The sequence below is a fragment of the Physeter macrocephalus genome, chromosome 6 (assembly GCF_002837175.3).
Source record: "Physeter macrocephalus isolate SW-GA chromosome 6, ASM283717v5, whole genome shotgun sequence".
In the NCBI taxonomy this organism is placed as follows: Eukaryota; Metazoa; Chordata; class Mammalia; order Artiodactyla; family Physeteridae; genus Physeter; species Physeter macrocephalus.
In genome coordinates this window covers 92,355,014-92,372,964 of record NC_041219.1, presented here as the reverse complement: position 1 = coordinate 92,372,964, position 17,951 = coordinate 92,355,014, and the positions used below count along the sequence as shown (strand labels likewise).

At 35.3% G+C, this 17,951-nt stretch overlaps 1 protein-coding gene across 2 annotated transcripts in view; it reads left to right on the top strand.

Moving 5' to 3' along the window:
• The window catches only part of ARID2 (AT-rich interaction domain 2), a 161,460-nt gene that overhangs the window by 82,259 nt on the left and 61,250 nt on the right, over positions 1–17,951 (top strand). For both annotated transcript variants that reach the window (XM_024122823.3, XM_028491395.2), the window contains 3 exons: positions 5,602–5,735; positions 11,235–11,453; positions 14,763–14,830. In XM_024122823.3, the coding sequence (XP_023978591.1) occupies positions 5,602–5,735; positions 11,235–11,453; positions 14,763–14,830 (421 nt within the window). The remainder of the gene's footprint in view (positions 1–5,601; positions 5,736–11,234; positions 11,454–14,762; positions 14,831–17,951) is intronic.

The window sequence follows — 17,951 nt, the reverse complement described above, 5'->3', positions numbered from 1 at the left end:
ATGGTTTATCAATTTTGTTTATCTTGTCAAAGAACCAGCTTTTAGTTTTATTGATCTTTGCTAGCGTTTCCTTCATTTCTTTTTCCAATCTCATCTTTATGATTCTTTCCTTCTGCTAACTTTGGGGTTTCCTTGTTCTTCTTTCTGTATTTGCCTTAGGTGTAAGGTTGTTTGTTTATTTGTTTGTTTGTTTGAGATGTTTCATTTTTCTGGAGGTAGGATTGTATTGTTATAAATTTCCCTCTTAGACCATCTTTTGCTGCATCCCATAGGTTTTGGGTTGTCACGTTTTCATTGTCATTTGTTTCTAGGTATTTTTTGATTTTCTCTTTGGATTCTTCAGTGATCTCTTGGTTATTTAGTAGTGTATTGTTTAGCCACCATGTGTTTGTATTTTTCACAGATATTTTCCTGTAATTGCTATCTCGTCTCATAGCGTTGTGGTTGGAACAGATACTTGATACAATATCAATTTTCTTAATTTACCAAGGCTTGATTTGTGATCCAAGATAGGATCTATCCTGGAAAATGTTCCATGAGCACTTGAGAAGAAAGTATATTCTGTTGTTTTTGGATGGAGTGTCCTATTAATATCAGTTAAGTCCATCTTGTTTAATGTTTCATTTAAAGCTTGTTTTCCTTTGGATGATCTGTCCATTGGTGAAAGTGGGGTGTTAAAGTCCCCTAGTATGATTGTGTTACTGTCGATTTCACCCTTTATGGCTGTTAGCATTTGCCTTAGGTATTGAGGTGCTCCTATGTTGGGTGCATAAGTATTTACAATTTTGTCTGATATGAGAATTGCTACTCCAGCTTTCTTCTGATTTCCATTTGCATGGAGTATCTTTTTCCATCGCCTCACTTTTAGTCCGTATGTGTCCCTAGGTCTGAAGTGGGTCTCTTGTAGACAGCATATATATGGGTCTTGTTTTTGTATCCATTCAGCCAATCCATGTCCTTTGGTGGGAGCATTTAATCCATTTACATTTAAGGTAGTTATCCTTATGTATGTTCCTATTACAATTTTCTTAATTGTTTTGGGTTTGTTTTTGTAGGTCTTTTCCTTCTCTTGTGTTTCCTGCCTAGAGAAGTTCCTTTAACATTTGCTGTAAAGCTGGTTTGGTGGTGCTGAATTCTCTTAGCTTTTCCTTTCTGTAAAGGTTTTAATTTCTCTTTCGAATCTGAATGAGATCCTTGCTGGGTAGAGTAATCTTGGTTGTAGGTTTTTCCCTTTCATCATTTTAAATGTGTCCTGCCACACCCTTCTGGCTTGCAGAGTGTCTGCTGAGAAATTAGCTGTTAACCTTATGGGGATTCCCTTGTATGTTATTTGTTGCTTTTCCCTTGCTGCTTTTAATATTTGTTCTTTGTATTTAATTTTTGATAGTTTGATTAATATGTGTCTTGGCATGTTTCTCTTGGATTTATCCTGTATGAGACTCTCTGCCCTTCCTGGACTTGATAGACTATTTCCTTTCCCATATTAGGGAAGTTTTCAACTGTAATCTCTTCAAATATTTTCTCAGACCCTTTCTTTTTCTCTTCTTCTTCTGGGACCCCTATAATTCAACTGTTGGTGCATTTAATGTTGTCCCAGAGGTCTGTAAGACTGTCCTCAATTCTTCTCATTCTTTTTTCTTTATTCTACTCTGTGGTAGTTATTTCCACCATTTTGTCTTCCAGGTTACTTGTCCGTTCTTCTACCTCAGTTATTCTGCTATTGATTCCCTCTAGTGAATTTTTAATTTCATTTCTTGTGTTGTTCCTCATTGTTTAGTTCACTCTTTAGTTCTTCTAGGTCCTTGTTAAATGTTTCTTGTATTTTCTCCATTCTGTTTCCAAGATCTCTGTCTTCTCATTTTGCTTAACTTACTGTGTTTGGGGTTTCCTTTTCGTTGGCTGCAGGTTCATAGTTCCCGTTGTTTTTGGTGTCTGCCCCCAGTGGCTAAGATTGGTTCAGTGGGTTGTGTAGGCTTCCTGGTGGAGGGGACTGGTGGATGAGGCTCCATCTTGTCTTTCTGGTGGGCACGACCACGTCCGGTGGTGTGTTTTGCAGTGTCTGTGACGTTATGATTTTAGGCAGCCTCTCTGCTAATGGGTGGGGTTGTCTTCCTGTCTTGCTAGTTGTTTGGTATGGGGTGTCCAGCACTATAGCTGCTGCCCGTTGAGTGGAGCTGGTTCTTAGTGTTGAGATGGAGATCTCTGGAAGATCTTTCGCCGTTTGATATTACATGGGGCCGGGAGGTCTCTGGTGGTCCAATGTCCTGAACTCGTCTCTCCCACCTCAAAGGCTCAGGCCTGACACCTGGCCGGAACACCAAGACCATGTCAGCCACACAGCTAGGAATAAAAGGGAGAGAAAAAAGAAAGAAAAAAAATAAAATAAATTTAGTAAAATAAAAATTGAAAAATGTTATTAAAAATAAAAAAATTAAGAATAATTTAAAAAAAAGAAAAAGAGAGAAAGAAGAGAGCAACCAAATCAATAAACAAATCTACCAGTGATAATAAGCTCTAAATACTAAACTAAGATAAAGATAAAACCAGAAAGAAGTTAGATGTAGAAAGCAAACCCCAAGTCTATAGTTGCTCCCCAAGTCCACTGTCTCAATTTTGGGATGATTCGTTGTTATTCAGGTATTCCACAGATGCAGGGTACATCACGTTGAATGTGGAGCTTTAATCCGCTGCTCCTGAGGCTGCTGGGAGAGATTTCCCTTTCTCTTCTTTGTTCGCACAGCTCCTGGGATTCAGCTTTGGTTTTGGCCCCGCCTCTGCGTGTAGGTCGCCTGAGGGCATCTGCTCTTCGCTCAGAGAGGATGGGGTTAAAGGAGCAGCTGATTCGGGGACTCTGGCTCAGTCAGGCAGGCGGGGGGGAGGGAGGGGTATGGATGCGGGGCTAGCCTGCAGCGGCAGAGGCCGGCGTGACGTTGCATCAGCCTGAGGCACACCGTGTGTTCTCCCGGGAAGTTGTCCCTGTATCACGGGACCCTGGCAGCGGCGGGCTTCACAGGCTCCCGGTAGGGGCGGTATGGATAGTGACCTGTGCTCGCACACAGGCTTCTTGGTGGCGGCAGCAGCAGCCTTAGCGTCTCATGCCCGTCTCTGGTGTCCTTGCTGATAGCCACAGCTCGTGCCGTCTCTGGAGCTCACTTAGGCAGTGCTGTGAATCCCCTCTCCTCGCGCACCCCGAAACAATGGTCTCTTGCCTCTTAGGCAGTTCCAGACTTTTTCCTGGCCTCCCTCCCTGCTAGCTGTGGTGCACTAGCCCCCTTCCGGCTGTGTTCATGCAGCCTACCCCAGTCCTCTCCCTGGGGTCTGACCTCTGAAGCTGGAGCCTCAGCTCCCAGCCTCCACCCGCCCTGGCGGAGGAGCAGACAAGCCTCTTGGGCTGGTGAGTGGTGGCCAGCATCGATCCTTTGTGCAGGAATCTCTCCGCTTTGCCCTCCGCACCCCGTTGCTGCGCTCTCCTCTGTGGCTCCAAAGCTTCCGTCTTGCCCACCCCCTGTCTCCACCAGTGAAGGGGCTTCCTAGTGTGTGGAAAGTTTTCCTCCTTCACAGCTCCCTCCCCGAGGTGCAAGTCCGTCCCTATTCTTTTGTCTATGTTTTCTTCTTTTTTCTTTTGCACTACCCAGGTACGTGGGGATTTTCTTTCCTTTTGGGAAGTCTGAGGTCTTCTGCCAGCATTCAGGTGTTCTGTGGGAGCTGTTCCACATGTAGATGTATTTTTGATGTATTTGTGGGGAGGAAGGTGGTCTCCACGTCTTACACCTCCACCATCTTTAGGCCCTTCCTCTGCAGGACTTTTAAAATAGTGACTAATGGACTTAGTACCTGCCTGGATCAGGAATGATGGAAGGATTGATCTATAAAATGATCACATTTAGAACTTTACCCTGGTATTAATCAGCTTAAGTTCTTATGAAGTGTAGTAACAAGTTCATTAGTTACAGTGTTGTGTTTGACAGAGATTTGATCAATTGTTTCCCCATTTAAAAATCTTTCTTGTGGGAATCTTACTGTAAATTTGGGAATTTAATTCTAGTTAATATTAAGAAGATTGACCATACCCTGTAACGGTGATCCAGTGGGGAATACAGGAACTATCTTATAAATTGGTCAAAATGTATTGGGCACATCAGTTTTGGGTGAGAATTTGGCCATATTGTTGTTTAAAGTTGATAATACCATTTCCAGTGTCTATTGAGGGAAAAATATTTAAACAAGTGCTGAGATTAATCTTATTGTTTCATGACTTGTAATAGCAAAAAGCAAAACTGAACATAGCTAGTTATAGCGCTAGAGATCTCGTTAAATTATGATGTATCAATAGGACCATATATTATACAGCCATTAAAAAAGACTGATGTAGGGACTTCCCTGGTGGTCCAGGGGTTAAGACTCCGCACTCCCAATGCAGGGGGCCCGGGTTCGATCCCTGGTCGGGAACCAGATCCTGCATGCCCCAACTAAAACCCATCACAGCCAAATAAATAAATTTTAAAAGAAAAAAAAAGGGCTTCCCTGGTGGCGCAGTGGTTGAGAGTCCGCCTGCCGATGCAGGGAATACGGGTTCATGCCCCGGTCTGGGAAGATCCCACGTGTCATGGAGCGGCTGGGCCCGTGAGCCATGGCCGCTGAGCCTGCGCGTCCGGAGCCTGTGCTCCGCAAAGGGAGAGGCCACAACAGTGAGAGACCCGCGTACCGAAAAAAAACAAAAAACAAAAAAGACTGAGGTAGTACTGTGTGTATTGACATGCTCAGATCTCTAAAATATGTTGTTAGATAAAAACATGCACAGAAAATATGCAGGAAGCACATGAACCTGTGGTTATCTGTGATGAGTGAGATGTGGAGGCCAGGGAATCTTCTCATTTTCACGTGTTTTTTTTTTTTTTAAATAAATTTATTTATTTATTTTTTGCTGTGTTGGGTCTTCGTTGCTGCACACGGGCTTTCTCTAGTTGTGGCGAGTGGGGGCTACTCTTCATTGCAGTGTGCGGGCTTCTCATTGTGTTGGCTTCTCGTTGCAGAGCACGGGCTCTAGGTGTGCGGGCTTCAGTAGTTGCAGCATGCGGGCTCACTAGTTGTGGCTCACGGTTTCTAGAGCGCAGGCTCAGTAGTTGTGGTGCACAGGCTTAGTTGCTCCGCAGCATGTGGGATCTTCCAGGACCAGGGCTTGAACCCATGTCCCCTGCATTGGCAGGCGGATTCTCAACCACTGTGCCACCAGGGAAGCCCCTTCATGTGGATTTTACAGTGACCATGTATAATTTTTTTTAATCAGTAAATAAAATGTACTGTTGTTCATCTACATGTAGTTGTCCTTTGATATTCTTTACTTTTACATTTTTATTTGAGCCATGGTGTGGTCTTTTCTGAAAATTTAAAAACACTTGTAGAACAATTACAGTGAGTTTGTCTTCAGTATTACTGCTGAAGTGACTGTCCCACTAATATGAGGTTTGTGGTATCTTGTTATTATTATTATTATTTTAAATTTAGGGCCTCTAGAAAAGGAAAACAGATATATGTGGTGGGAGTTAAAAAACAAGATGTATATCTGTTTTAAATCTCTGCTGTACTGTTTTTCTATTTCAGTTACCTAGAAAAGTACGAGAAAGTTCATCATTTTGGGGAGGATGATGATGAGGTACCACCAGGCAATCCCAAACCACAGCTTCCTATTGGTGCAATTCCATCTTCCTACAATTACCAGCAACACAGTGTGTCAGGTAAATATCACTGGAAATGAGCAAGGCATAGTTCCACAGTTTTGAATTAGGAAAATAGACATCATCCAATGAATTGAATTGAACTAATTGGTATGAGGGCCCTTTCTGTCATAGCCTGCATGTAAGATTTTTAGTTGCAGGAATTTAGAGTTACAAATATACCTGTATTTTCAAGTGAAGTTTTAAAATTATTTCTTTGTCTAAGGATTAGTTTAACCTGAATAGTTACTTAAGTGAGGAGAGGAAGGTCCTGTTAGGATTAGGGAAGCCAAAGGAGTACTCATAGCATCTACTAGATTTTCTACAATTCCTGGAATTCCCAGCACCAGAATTTCTCAGAAATGTTTCTTACTATTCAACTATTTTCCTGCCATGGTACCAGGGATTTAAGATTCTTTTCATTCATGTCATTCTTGTAATGGTTATAGAGGAATCTGCAGCTAAAAAGAACAGGACTCAAGTTGGAAATAATCAGGTTGAGAGTCTAATAAAGAGGTTCTTGAGACAGAATAGATGGGAGTTCCGTTGTTTGTGGCTGGGGGGGGGTGGGGTTTGAGACGGTAATGCTTAGGAAGAGAGCTCTGAAGAGGTAAGCATCTCTTTTCTTTAATCACCAACATTTGGCCTGAAAAAGAGGAGATACATCTTTTTCAAGGGTATGTTCTTTATAAAATATACAATTATCTAGATCTTTATTATTCTTCATTGGTACTAATACCAATCTCTTAGGTAGTCCTTAGTTTTAAGCTCCCTCGTTTGTGCCAGTATCACTGATTTAAATTTTCCATTATCTATTTTCAGTTTCTTTCATGTTGAATTTGACTCTGTTTCTTCCCCAATCAGCTGAGGAAACAGAATCTCCTAGAATCTGTGGTCTCCGTTAGAAGAGGCTTTCTTCTGATGCTTTTGTATAATTGGGGCTTGGGAGGGGTGGTGGCAGTGGTGAGTGCAAACCAAATCTAGCTTTATCTTTAATGAGAAGTTATTACCTCAAGAACTACTGTTAAAAGGGAACATTTTAAGTCACCATGTAGAATATCTTACTAATAGCTTAAGCTGATTAAATAAAATGGGGTGACTTGTTGGGTGATATGCTTCCTGTTTTTAAAAAGAGCTAATGACCATTATCTAATTCAAGGATGTTATAGAGGGTATTCCTACATTGAATGAGACCTTGTACTAAAGACCTTTAAGACCATCTTGTAACTGTGTTGTTCCTATATTTCGTCAACAGCAGAACTGTCCATTCTTGTAGCTTAAATAGAGTTTGGTGTCTATTCCAGCTTCTCAAACTGACCCATTTCTACATTAGATCTTGTTTAAAATTAAATTTTTTTCTGGATCTGTTTTTTTTTTGTCCCTCTCCCCTAATTAAACATGATTTACTTCAAGGAAGAAGGTATTTCAGAAGCCTAATGAAAGTCATTGATAGAGCTACACAATTTTTAAGGGAATGACAATTTCTTAATCTGGTGTTACAATAACTCATTTCTGATATGTTGTCATATGTCTGTCTTTTTTTTTTTTTAAGGAGAATCTGAGCAGTTATGTAATATATGTAACATGTTTGACAAAATCAGGATTGGGGACTCATGAAAGGAAAAAAAACTAGGACTTGCTGGGGAACATCAGACTACAATATATCTAATTCAAACTGAAAAGAGGTAGTGTTTCAGGGCAGCATTTATGAATTTGAAGGTGCTTTTTATTTTTCTACAAGGAGCCATAGCAACATTATGACAGTGTTCTAAAAATTAACATGACCATCAATATATAAAACAAATCCTTGGGCTTCCCTGGTGGCGCAGAGGTTGCGCGTCCGCCTGCCGATGCAGGGGAACCGGGTTCGCGCCCCGGTCTGGGAGGATTCCACATGCCGTGGAGCGGCTGGGCCCGTGAGCCATGGCCGCTGAGCCTGCGCGTCCGGAGCCTGTGCTCCGCAACGGGAGAGGCCACGACAGAGGGAGGCCCGCATACCACAAAAAAACAAAAAACAAACAAAAAAAAAAACCAAATCCTTCACTGATGATTCTTTTCAAATGCCATTAAGGAAATATAGTAAGCTTCATAGCTGACAATATATAGGTGTGTGTCTGTTTGTGTGTGTGTAAATAAACACCCACGTAGAATTACATGGTGGTAGATTAAGAGCCTTAGGAAATTTTAATAAGAATGTTTAAAATATTTGTGTGTACATCTTTGATTATACAGCCTTACTCTTCTTATAGGTTTAGATTAATGTATTTGGATAAATGTATTTTATCTAGAGATGCTTATATTGTTGATATTAAGAAAAGGTATTCTAAAACAGTATTTTGAAAGGTAATATAATAAATTGGCATTTAGTATGAAGTGCAATTCTACTCATAATTGTCATGATAGAATATTGTACATTGATAGAATATGGGACCAAAGTTTTCTTTAAGGATACTGACGCCTTTTGCCCAGTGACTTGAAGTGGCCAAAAAAGTATTCATAGATTTTGCTTTGAATTTTAGAATTAGTAAACATTGACATCAAAATATGGTTGTTTTATTTGCATAGTTTTTCATACTTTTCCATGCCATAAATACCTAATCTTTTTGTTTCCGTCTTTATTCTTTCTTCCTTGGTATTGATTTGGATACAGTCAGTTCTGCAGAATTGTAGTGTAGATTACTAAAGACTTTTTGTTCATCTTCTCTTACACTTTAAAATTAAAAAAATAATAAGTTTCTAAATTAAAAATTTTTAATTTTAAATTTGTTTGCAATATCTTTAGTAGAAAAATTATGAAAGGCAAAATTGGCACATGACAACTCATTGGAATTAATAGAATTGTAGAATTTTAGAGCTAGCAAGGATTTTAGTAATCATTTAATCCAATTCAGTCAGTTTGGTCAAAGGAGGCCAAGCACCGTATCCATTCACATTTTTGTTACGTAAATTTGGGAGGGCTTTATACAGGAAGATTTATTATTTTAGTTTTATCAGTTGTATTTGAGCAAAGATTTTCCTTTACATGTCCCATATTCTTACAGACATTTGAACTACAGCAATCACTGCCAATATCAATGGAAAGAATGTACTGTCTAATATCTTTAATGTAAACAGCACTCCAGGAACAATTCTCCCTTTCCTCTAAACTGAAAACAAAGAGATTGCCTCAGATTAAATTAATTTGTCAGCAGTGATGCGTTTGTATAAACATTGAGTCAAGAATGTTGAAAATTTCCTATCCCATTCACATTGTAACATTGTAGCTATTTAATCATACCTCCTTGGGGATGGGAAGGGAGGCTCTTAAAATCTTGTAAGCATTTTCTCATATATTATCTTAGGAATCTTTACCAAGCCTCATATAATTAGAGGACTTTTCATAATTATCATATTTATTCATTTTATTTTAATCGGAGATGACTTTGGCAAAGTCATTCACGTAAGGATGTATTGAACTGAGTATATGATGGCATCTGTTATTCTTCAGTAGCAAACAGAACAATTCCAAGATCATATTGAAAGCACATAAGGAAGACTGACAGATGTTGAATATAGGTTCCAGTTTGTTTTCTGTTGAAGAGATTTGCATGAAAATTTTGTGGAATCTAAAAACTTAATTATTGCTGAGGCTTGGCATCTCATGATCAATTCCAGTGTGCAGTATAGAAATATCAAAATCTATTCCTATATTCACAGAAGTTATGTTACATTTTCCCCAGATATTTATGTTATTTATAAGAAATTTTACTTTTAAGATTATAAAAAATGAACAATATATTATTGTTCAACCTTAAATATTATAAAGAATCAGTGTCTTATTCATTTATAAGTGTATTGTGATACTTCTTATTGGAGAAATTCCTAGAATATTTTAGAATTGAAGAGGTGTCTCCTCAGATATCTACACTGGGAAATGAAGAAGTTTCTTACTTACATGATTTTCTTCTGTGGCATGTTGTGACAATAGATTCCTACTTGCATTCCATTTAGTGACATTTTAAAAAGATTTTTTTTCAAATCCATATTTTTCTGAAATGTTTCATCTAGCAGTTTTCTAACTCTTGTTTCTTGCCTTTTGCCATTAAACTAATTAGATCTTTATGTGAAAAATGTACTAGGGGTATATGTCTCAGGACGTAGCTGCCAAGGCCTAAACTGCACCAATTAAGAGTCAGTATTTCTAGAAATATAACATTTTCTAATATGTATATATTATGATGTAAAATATATTAGTGTTCTGTAATCCCATCTTCCCTACCTTCAAAGTTCTAAAAATGTTCTAATTCTTCTACATAACATCTTAGTTAGGAAAAGATTTGTTAGGACACAAAAGCATGAACTGTAGAGGTAAAAATTTATAAATCACGCTTCATCAAAATTAAAACTTCCTTTGAAGACATTGTTAAGAAAATGAAAAGGCAAACCATTCACTATCTGGGAGAAAATATTTACAAAACAAATATTAGATAAGTGACTTATATTCAGAATATTTTAAACTGACAGTATTAAGTGCTGACAAGGATGTACAGCACCAGGAACTCTCTCATACAACGCTGGTGGAAAGACAGAATGTTACCACCACTTTGGAAAACAGTTTCACAGTTTCTTACAAAGTTAAACATACACTTTGTATGACGCAGCAGTCCAAGAGAAATGAAGAAATACGTCCGCACAAAGTCCTGTATGTGAATGTTTACAGCAACTGTATTCAGAAGTGCCAAAAACTGGACACAGTCCAAATGTCCTTCAACTAGGGAATGGATAAATTATGTTACAGCCATACTATGGCAGTAAAAAGGAACCAACTAGTGATACACACATCAAAATGGATACTAACCTCAAAAGCATTTTGCTAAATGAAATAAATCAGACACAAAAAGATATATATTGTGTGATTCTGTTTAATTGGCATTTTGAAATAAAGTAGATCAGTGGTTCTTTATGGATAGAATAGAGGATCAACTACAAAGAAGCATAAAGAAACTTCTTTGGGGTGATAGAAATACTCTCTATCTCCATTGTGGTTGTGGTTAAAAGACTATCAAAACTCATAGAACTGTAGAACTAAAAAGCATGAATTTTACATATTATATGGCAAAAAATCTGACCTAAACAAGTAATAATCCTCCCAAAATTGGGTAAAGAAGGTAGGCAGCGTGTTTAGAAACATGATATTGTTAAAAATTTGAAAGGAACCAGTCTTTCTGGCTTATAGTACTTAAAAATCGGAGTAAGTCCCTTGAAATACAAGAATAAAAAATGTAGATTAGGTAAATTAAAATAAAGATACAATAGTAATTTCGCAGTGATATCCAACAGAATATGTACATTTTTTATATTTTAATACTTTTTGAGGAATGTGATTTTCACTTAAGTTTAGAAAGTTGAACTCTAAACTTCTACTCAGTTTATATTTTATAAAAGAAAACAAACTTCTGTCCTGTATTCAGAAGATATTAACCATAAAAGGTTTCTAATCCTTGATATACTTAACAGTGTTTTCATTTTTGTCTTTGTTAGATTATCTGCGTCAAAGTTATGGGCTGTCTATGGACTTCAATTCGCCAAATGATTATAATAAATTGGTGCTTTCACTATTATCTGGACTCCCAAATGAAGTGGACTTTGCTATTAATGTATGCACTCTCCTATCAAATGAAAGCAAACATGTCATGCAACTTGAAAAAGACCCTAAAATCATCACTTTATTGCTTGCTAATGCCGGGGTGTTTGATGACAGTAAGTTTTAGCCTTAATGTTTTGTATAATCATTCTATTAAAGGTGTTATAGATTTTTTTAAAGGTTTTTAAGAAGGAAAGTACTTTTTATTAGGCAATATAGTAGCATTCTTTATTTCCTTTTGTTATATTAAATGTATTATTTAAAATAGTGAATGTTTGGATTTTTTTTAACCTTATATATTTGAATAATAAAAGCCTCACTAGAGCTTTTGAAATTAAAATGCTGTATTTTTCTTATATTAAATTTGGGTTTGTTGATTTGAGAAAATTGTTTGATACAAAATTCTGATAGTGAAAAATAGGACCTGGAAGAAATTGTTTTCTGAAGTCTTATTTCTGCTGGTGTGTAGTTATAATTTTTAACTAAACAATTTAGGTCAATGAATTTGAAAATTTGCTGAATAAATCGTCAAAATAAGAATGATCAAATATTTCATATTTTTTTACTTGTAGGATTTGCTGTTTATAGTTTTTTATAAATCACGTTCTTTGTTTTCTGTGAAATTATCTCAAATCTAGGTTACTTTTCAGACCAGATTGCTCAATTCTTTAATTGAGCAATTTAACTAGCAATCCCTAGTTTAATAGGGATTTAGAAAATATGTTTTGAAATTTTTTCCTGCTATAGTTTTTCTTTTTAAAATATTCTATGTCAGCTGAATGTTATTGACATAAAATTTTTTCTTGCTTCTCAACCCTCCTTCTACCCCAATACCATGTAACTTCTTTTGCCAGAAGTATATTAATGGATTAAGGTATTGATATATTTTGAAATTATCATATAGGAAACTATATAGAACAGTAGATATAGTCTGAGAATTTCATGTAATATTTCATAGGTTCATGAGTATTTTTATCTTTAAACAGTGATGTGTTTGCAAATGAGTTCATTTTTCTGTAATTTGGGTCAGTAGTATAATTTTCAAACATACTTTTATTTGGGATTATCTAAGTAGGATTCCTTTGTTGTTGTTGTTGTTGCTGTTGTTGTTGGCCGTGCCGCACGGCTTGTGGGATCTTAGTTTCCTGACCAGGGATTGAACCAGTCCCTCAGCAGTGAGCGCACGGAGTCCTAACCACTGGACCTCCAGGGAATTCCCTGAGTAGGAGTCCTTACAATTTGACATGTACTTATTTTGTATGAAGACATTCTGAAATTAAACAAAAGAGAAAATGAGTTTCTTACCCTGCCAGAAACTATTCTTGGTTACTTGGAGGAGGAACAAAGATTAGCACTTAACCAGTTTGTGTTGTAACTTTGAAGATCTAAATTTGGTGGATTTCCATCTCACTCTCATGTTCTTTGCTTCCTAATATTTCATTTTGCTCTTTTAAAGACATTTTTCAGCATCTAATATAGGATGGTTTTAAATTGTTTCACATTTTTTTAGAAATCTTAAAATGAAGTTTTAAAAAATAGTAAATATTCTCAGACCAGAATAATTTTAGTGAATTCTTACCATTTAATCATTGAATAAGAATTACATTTGTATATACGATAAAAGTGAGCTTACCAGTTTTAATGCACTGAGGCATGACATTCTTTACACCCAGTTTATCTTCTTGCATTCTTTAGCGTTTTTGTTTATCTCAGACTAAATTATTATGTAGAGTAGCAATCTAAAACATTAATAATTTAGCAAATGCTACTTAACAGATGTTTCTTTTATTTCAACAGTTAGAAGTTTAGAGTTCCAGAGTACATAGGGACTTTATGAAGACCGTATACTTAAAACAGTGGTTTTATATTATGAAAATAATTCTTTTGAGTTTGAAGAGTAAGGGTATATTTGATTATGGGTATATTTCATAAGGCTCTTGAGAGGTTTTGAATTTTTTTAGGGAATGGAATTTTAATTGAGAGAAAATGTAGATACCACTTTCTTTGAAGGTGTGGAATGTTTATACATATATGTGTTTGAAGAAGTATAATAAAAATTCCATGTGACAAAAATTTAATTTTTCCATCTTATATTTCCATTCAGTATTCTTTTCCCAGTGAAGTTTTTCTTTATAAGGTTTTCTTCAGGACAAACAAAATTTTGTCTCTTTAGTAGGGTGTGGACTTCATTTTTCTGATTAAGCTGCTACATCTATATAAATTTGATATTTTATGAAATTCTTCTTTAGGTCACTGTAGTTAAATTTATTTATTAAAAACTTCAAATCTGTTCTTTATATCATGTCCCCATGATCCTAATATCAATATAATGTTAAACTGTTTCCATTCTTCACCCTTATTAGTACTTTTTCAATGAATAGTCTTATTCTAACCTAAGTACTTTACAACTTTAACTCAATATTAAGTATAAATATTAGGTCTATACTTAAAGGTGTAATAAGACTGCAAACATTCAGTAAATCTTTTACAACAGAAAATATATCCATATGTTATGCATGTCACGGCACATCCATTTAAGCAGATTTACTTGTGTTTTTTTTTAAAGAATTACATTCATAAAACTAGTTTTTCTGTTAAAAATTGCCAATACATAGTTTTCTCTCTGCATTTGAAAACCAATAGCTTTCATTACAGAATACAGATAATTACAGGTAGTTGATGAAAGTACTTACCTGATTTTTAAAGGTAGATGCCTATTGTGTCACAGCTTAGACATTTGTATTATACGACTTTACTGTCTGGTCCTGTAACTGACAAAATGAGTTAGCAACGCAGAGGAGAGAAAAGCAATATGTATCTACATACCTTAACCTCTGTTGTCAGGAGGGAGCAGGGTGTTATTAAGAAGCTTTTGAAAATAGATGGTTTGACTTTGCTCCTGACAACTTTATCAAGAAATACAAACAAGCTATAGCTGAGAATGTTTCCTAAAGGAGATTTCATTGTGGGAATTATTCCCAAAGAATGCTTTGTCCATTAATATTTCAAATATGAATTACATAATTATTTTTGAAATGAATATGAAGATTTAAAGTTATAACAGTTTGGCAATCTAATAGCAGTAGCATCAGTTTGACTTTTTAATATGTTTCTCTTCTACAAATGAAAACTAATGCAGAGTAACTATTACAGTACCCTCATTTTTTTCTTATTGTCTGTATAACTATTATGAAAGTGAGTTGTGTATTTTTAGATTGTAGTGACATAAACTTTCTTTAAATTCTATAATTTAAAAAACAGTATTTCAAAAGAAATTATCATGACTTTCTATCATTTATTATGAAACAATTTTTAATGAACAAGGTATCCTAAAATGTAGTTTTACTGTTTTTCCAAACCTACCTATTAAGGAACTAAGTGAAAGAAATAATTTCATTTTACTGAATACACTATTATTCTTTTAGCTTTAGGATCCTTTTCTACTGTATTTGGAGAAGAATGGAAGGAGAAGACTGATAGAGATTTTGTTAAGGTAATTCATATAAATTAAAATATTGAACCATTGAATTACATGTAGCCAAGGGCCAAGGGTCAATGGTTGCTTATTTTACATACAAATTGTGATTGAGTAAAAAATTGTTTTGAATAGCTAATAAACAGAAGTAAAGTTTTTAGTTACCATACATAGATTTCTGAGAATGATAAATCTGTAACAAAAGCAGTAAATCAAAGGATACCCAGACTGTGAGTAGCAGTCCTGGTAATTTCCTTAGGATTCTTTTTCAGTTCACTTAATCACGCTTCAGCTGTGTCTAATATGGCACTTGATTTGTTTGTTAAGTTTTATTATAGTGCCTGTGTTTTAATTTCTAGAAATTCTCATTGTATTTTTTCAAATTTTCCCTTTTTGATGTTCTCCTTTTATACTTTTTAAAATATAAATTTAAAATATCTTTTTATTAATATAATTAAATTATATAAGAATTAAATATATGATATATAAACATGAATATATATTTTATATGTAAAATATAAATGAAAGCTTAAAGATATGTACATATACACATACCTGATAATGCTAATGTCTAAGCCTCCTGCAACTCTAATTCTGCTGATTCTGACTTGGTGGATTATTCCTTTGTGTTTTGTAATGTTGGTTTATAAATTTCAGCAGATTTCTTTCTGTAGGATTTTTGTACAGATTGGTTGGAGAGTATTTCTTCACTTCTGTGTTGCTTTTGCCAGTCACTTGAAAGGAAATACTGATCAGAATGACTTTATATTAATTTTTTTATTGGAGATTTTTCTGATTACTCTGATGGTAAAAACAAATCCATGGGAGATGTGGAGCAGTCTAGTGGTGAATATATCATGGATTGTTTTTAACTGAAAGCTCAAGTAGAGACAGTCAATCCCTTTTGTTTCCCTTTCTTCGAGGGTATTAAACCTTCAGATTTCTCACCATGATATGGAGTTGCATTTTTAATTCCCAGCTTTACAAGCTCACCAAAGTTCTATATTCTGTCCTTACCCCACCCACTAAAAGCCAAGTCTCTTGATTGTAGTTAAGCAGATAATTTCTATAACTCCAGAAAACTGGTGAGTAAAATGTAAGATGCACAAAAAAGTACACTAAAGTAACACATGCAATCACAATGGGGAATGGGTTTGTCAGTATAATCACTAATCACATGAAATCAAGAAGACACCACCAATATGTTGAAGATGAATAGATGATCACCTCTGTTGTGTGTTTTCATTAATTTCTGCTATTTATATTTTATTCTCATACTGTATTCTTTGTGTTTAAGTTTCTTCACTTTTTCTAATTTCTTGAGCTGACGCTTACAGTTATTGATTTTTTAAAAAATTTTTTCTGATATATACATTTGAAGCCATAAAATTCCATCCAAGCACACATTTAACTTTATACTTCCAATTTTGATATTTCATGTTTTTATTATAACTAATTTTAAAATATCTTCATATTTCCATTATGACTTTCTCTCTGAAACATGGATTATTTAGAAGGGAATTTTCTTAATTTCTAAAAACATATGAAAAATTTTCTAGTTTCCTTTTCTTCTTAATATCTAACTGAATTTCAGTATGTTCAGAGAAACATACTCTCTATAATTTTAAACCTTTGAAATGTTTTCACCCTTTATTTGGTAGCTTAGCATTGATCAGATTTTATAAGCACTCCATGTGTATTTGAAAATAATATATACAGTCATATCTTGTTTTATTGCCCTTCACTTTATTGTGCTTCGCAGATACATTTTTACAACTTTAAGGTTTGTGGCAACCCTGCGTTGAGCAAGTTTATCAGTGCCATTTTTTCAACAGCATTTGCTCATTTCATGTCTCTGTGTCCCATTTTGGTAATTCTTTCAATATTTCAAACTTTTTCATTATTATTTTATTATTATTATATTTGTTTTGGTCATCTGTGATCAGTGATCTTTGATTTTACTGCTGTGACTCACTGAAGGTTCAGATGATGGTTACCTTTTTTTTAGCAATAAAGTATTTCCTGTTCAAAGTATGTACACTGTTTTTTTAGGCATAATGCTGTTGCACACTTCATAGACTACAGTGTAGTATAAACATAACTTTTATATGCACTGGGAAACCAAATTTGTGCTGACTCACTTTATTACGATGTTCACTTTATTGCGGTGGTCTGGAACTGAATCTGCAATATCTTCAAGGTATGCCGGTATTCTGAAGTTGTTGGGTGTAAGTTTCTATGTATGTCAGTTAAGCAAACACAGTTAATCATTTTAAAAAAAATTTTTTATTGGACTATAGTTGATATACAATGTTGTGTTAGTTTCAACTATACAACAAAGTGAATCTTTTATACATATACATATATCCATTCTTTTTTAGATACTTTTCCCATATAGGTTATTACAGAATATTGAGTAGAGTTCTCTGTGCTATTCAGTAGGTCCTTTTTAGTTATCTATTTTATATATAATAGTGTGTATATGTTAATCCCAATCTCCTAATTTATACCCCCCTCCCGTGCTTTTGATTTTGGTAACCATAAGCTTGTTTTCTACATCTGTGACTCTATTTCTGTTTTGTAAATAAGTTCGTTTGTACCATTTTTTTTTAGATACCACATATAAGCGATATCATATGATATTTATCTTTCTCTGTCTGACTTACTTCACTTAGTATGATGATCTCTAGGTCCATCATGTTGCTGCAAATAGCAGGATTTCGTTCTTTTTTATGGCTGAGTAATATTCCATTATATATGTACCACATCTTCTTTATCCATTCCTCTGTCGATGGTCATTTAGGTTGCTTTCATGTCTTGGCTATCGTAAATGCTGCTGCAGTGAACATTGGGGTGCATGTATCTTTTCAAATTATAGCAACACAGTTAATCATGATACTTAATAGTTCCACGTCAGTACTGGCTTTTTTTTTAAATTGGGGTATAGTTGTTTTACAGTGTTGTGTTAGTTCCTACTGTACAGCGAAGTGAAGTAGAGCTCCTTGTGCTATACAGCAGATTCTTATTAGTTATTTTATGTGTATTAGTGTATATATGTCAATCCCAATCTCCCAGTTCATTCCCCTTCCCCCCTCCCCCGCTTTCCCCACTTGGTGTCCATACATTTGTTCTCTACATC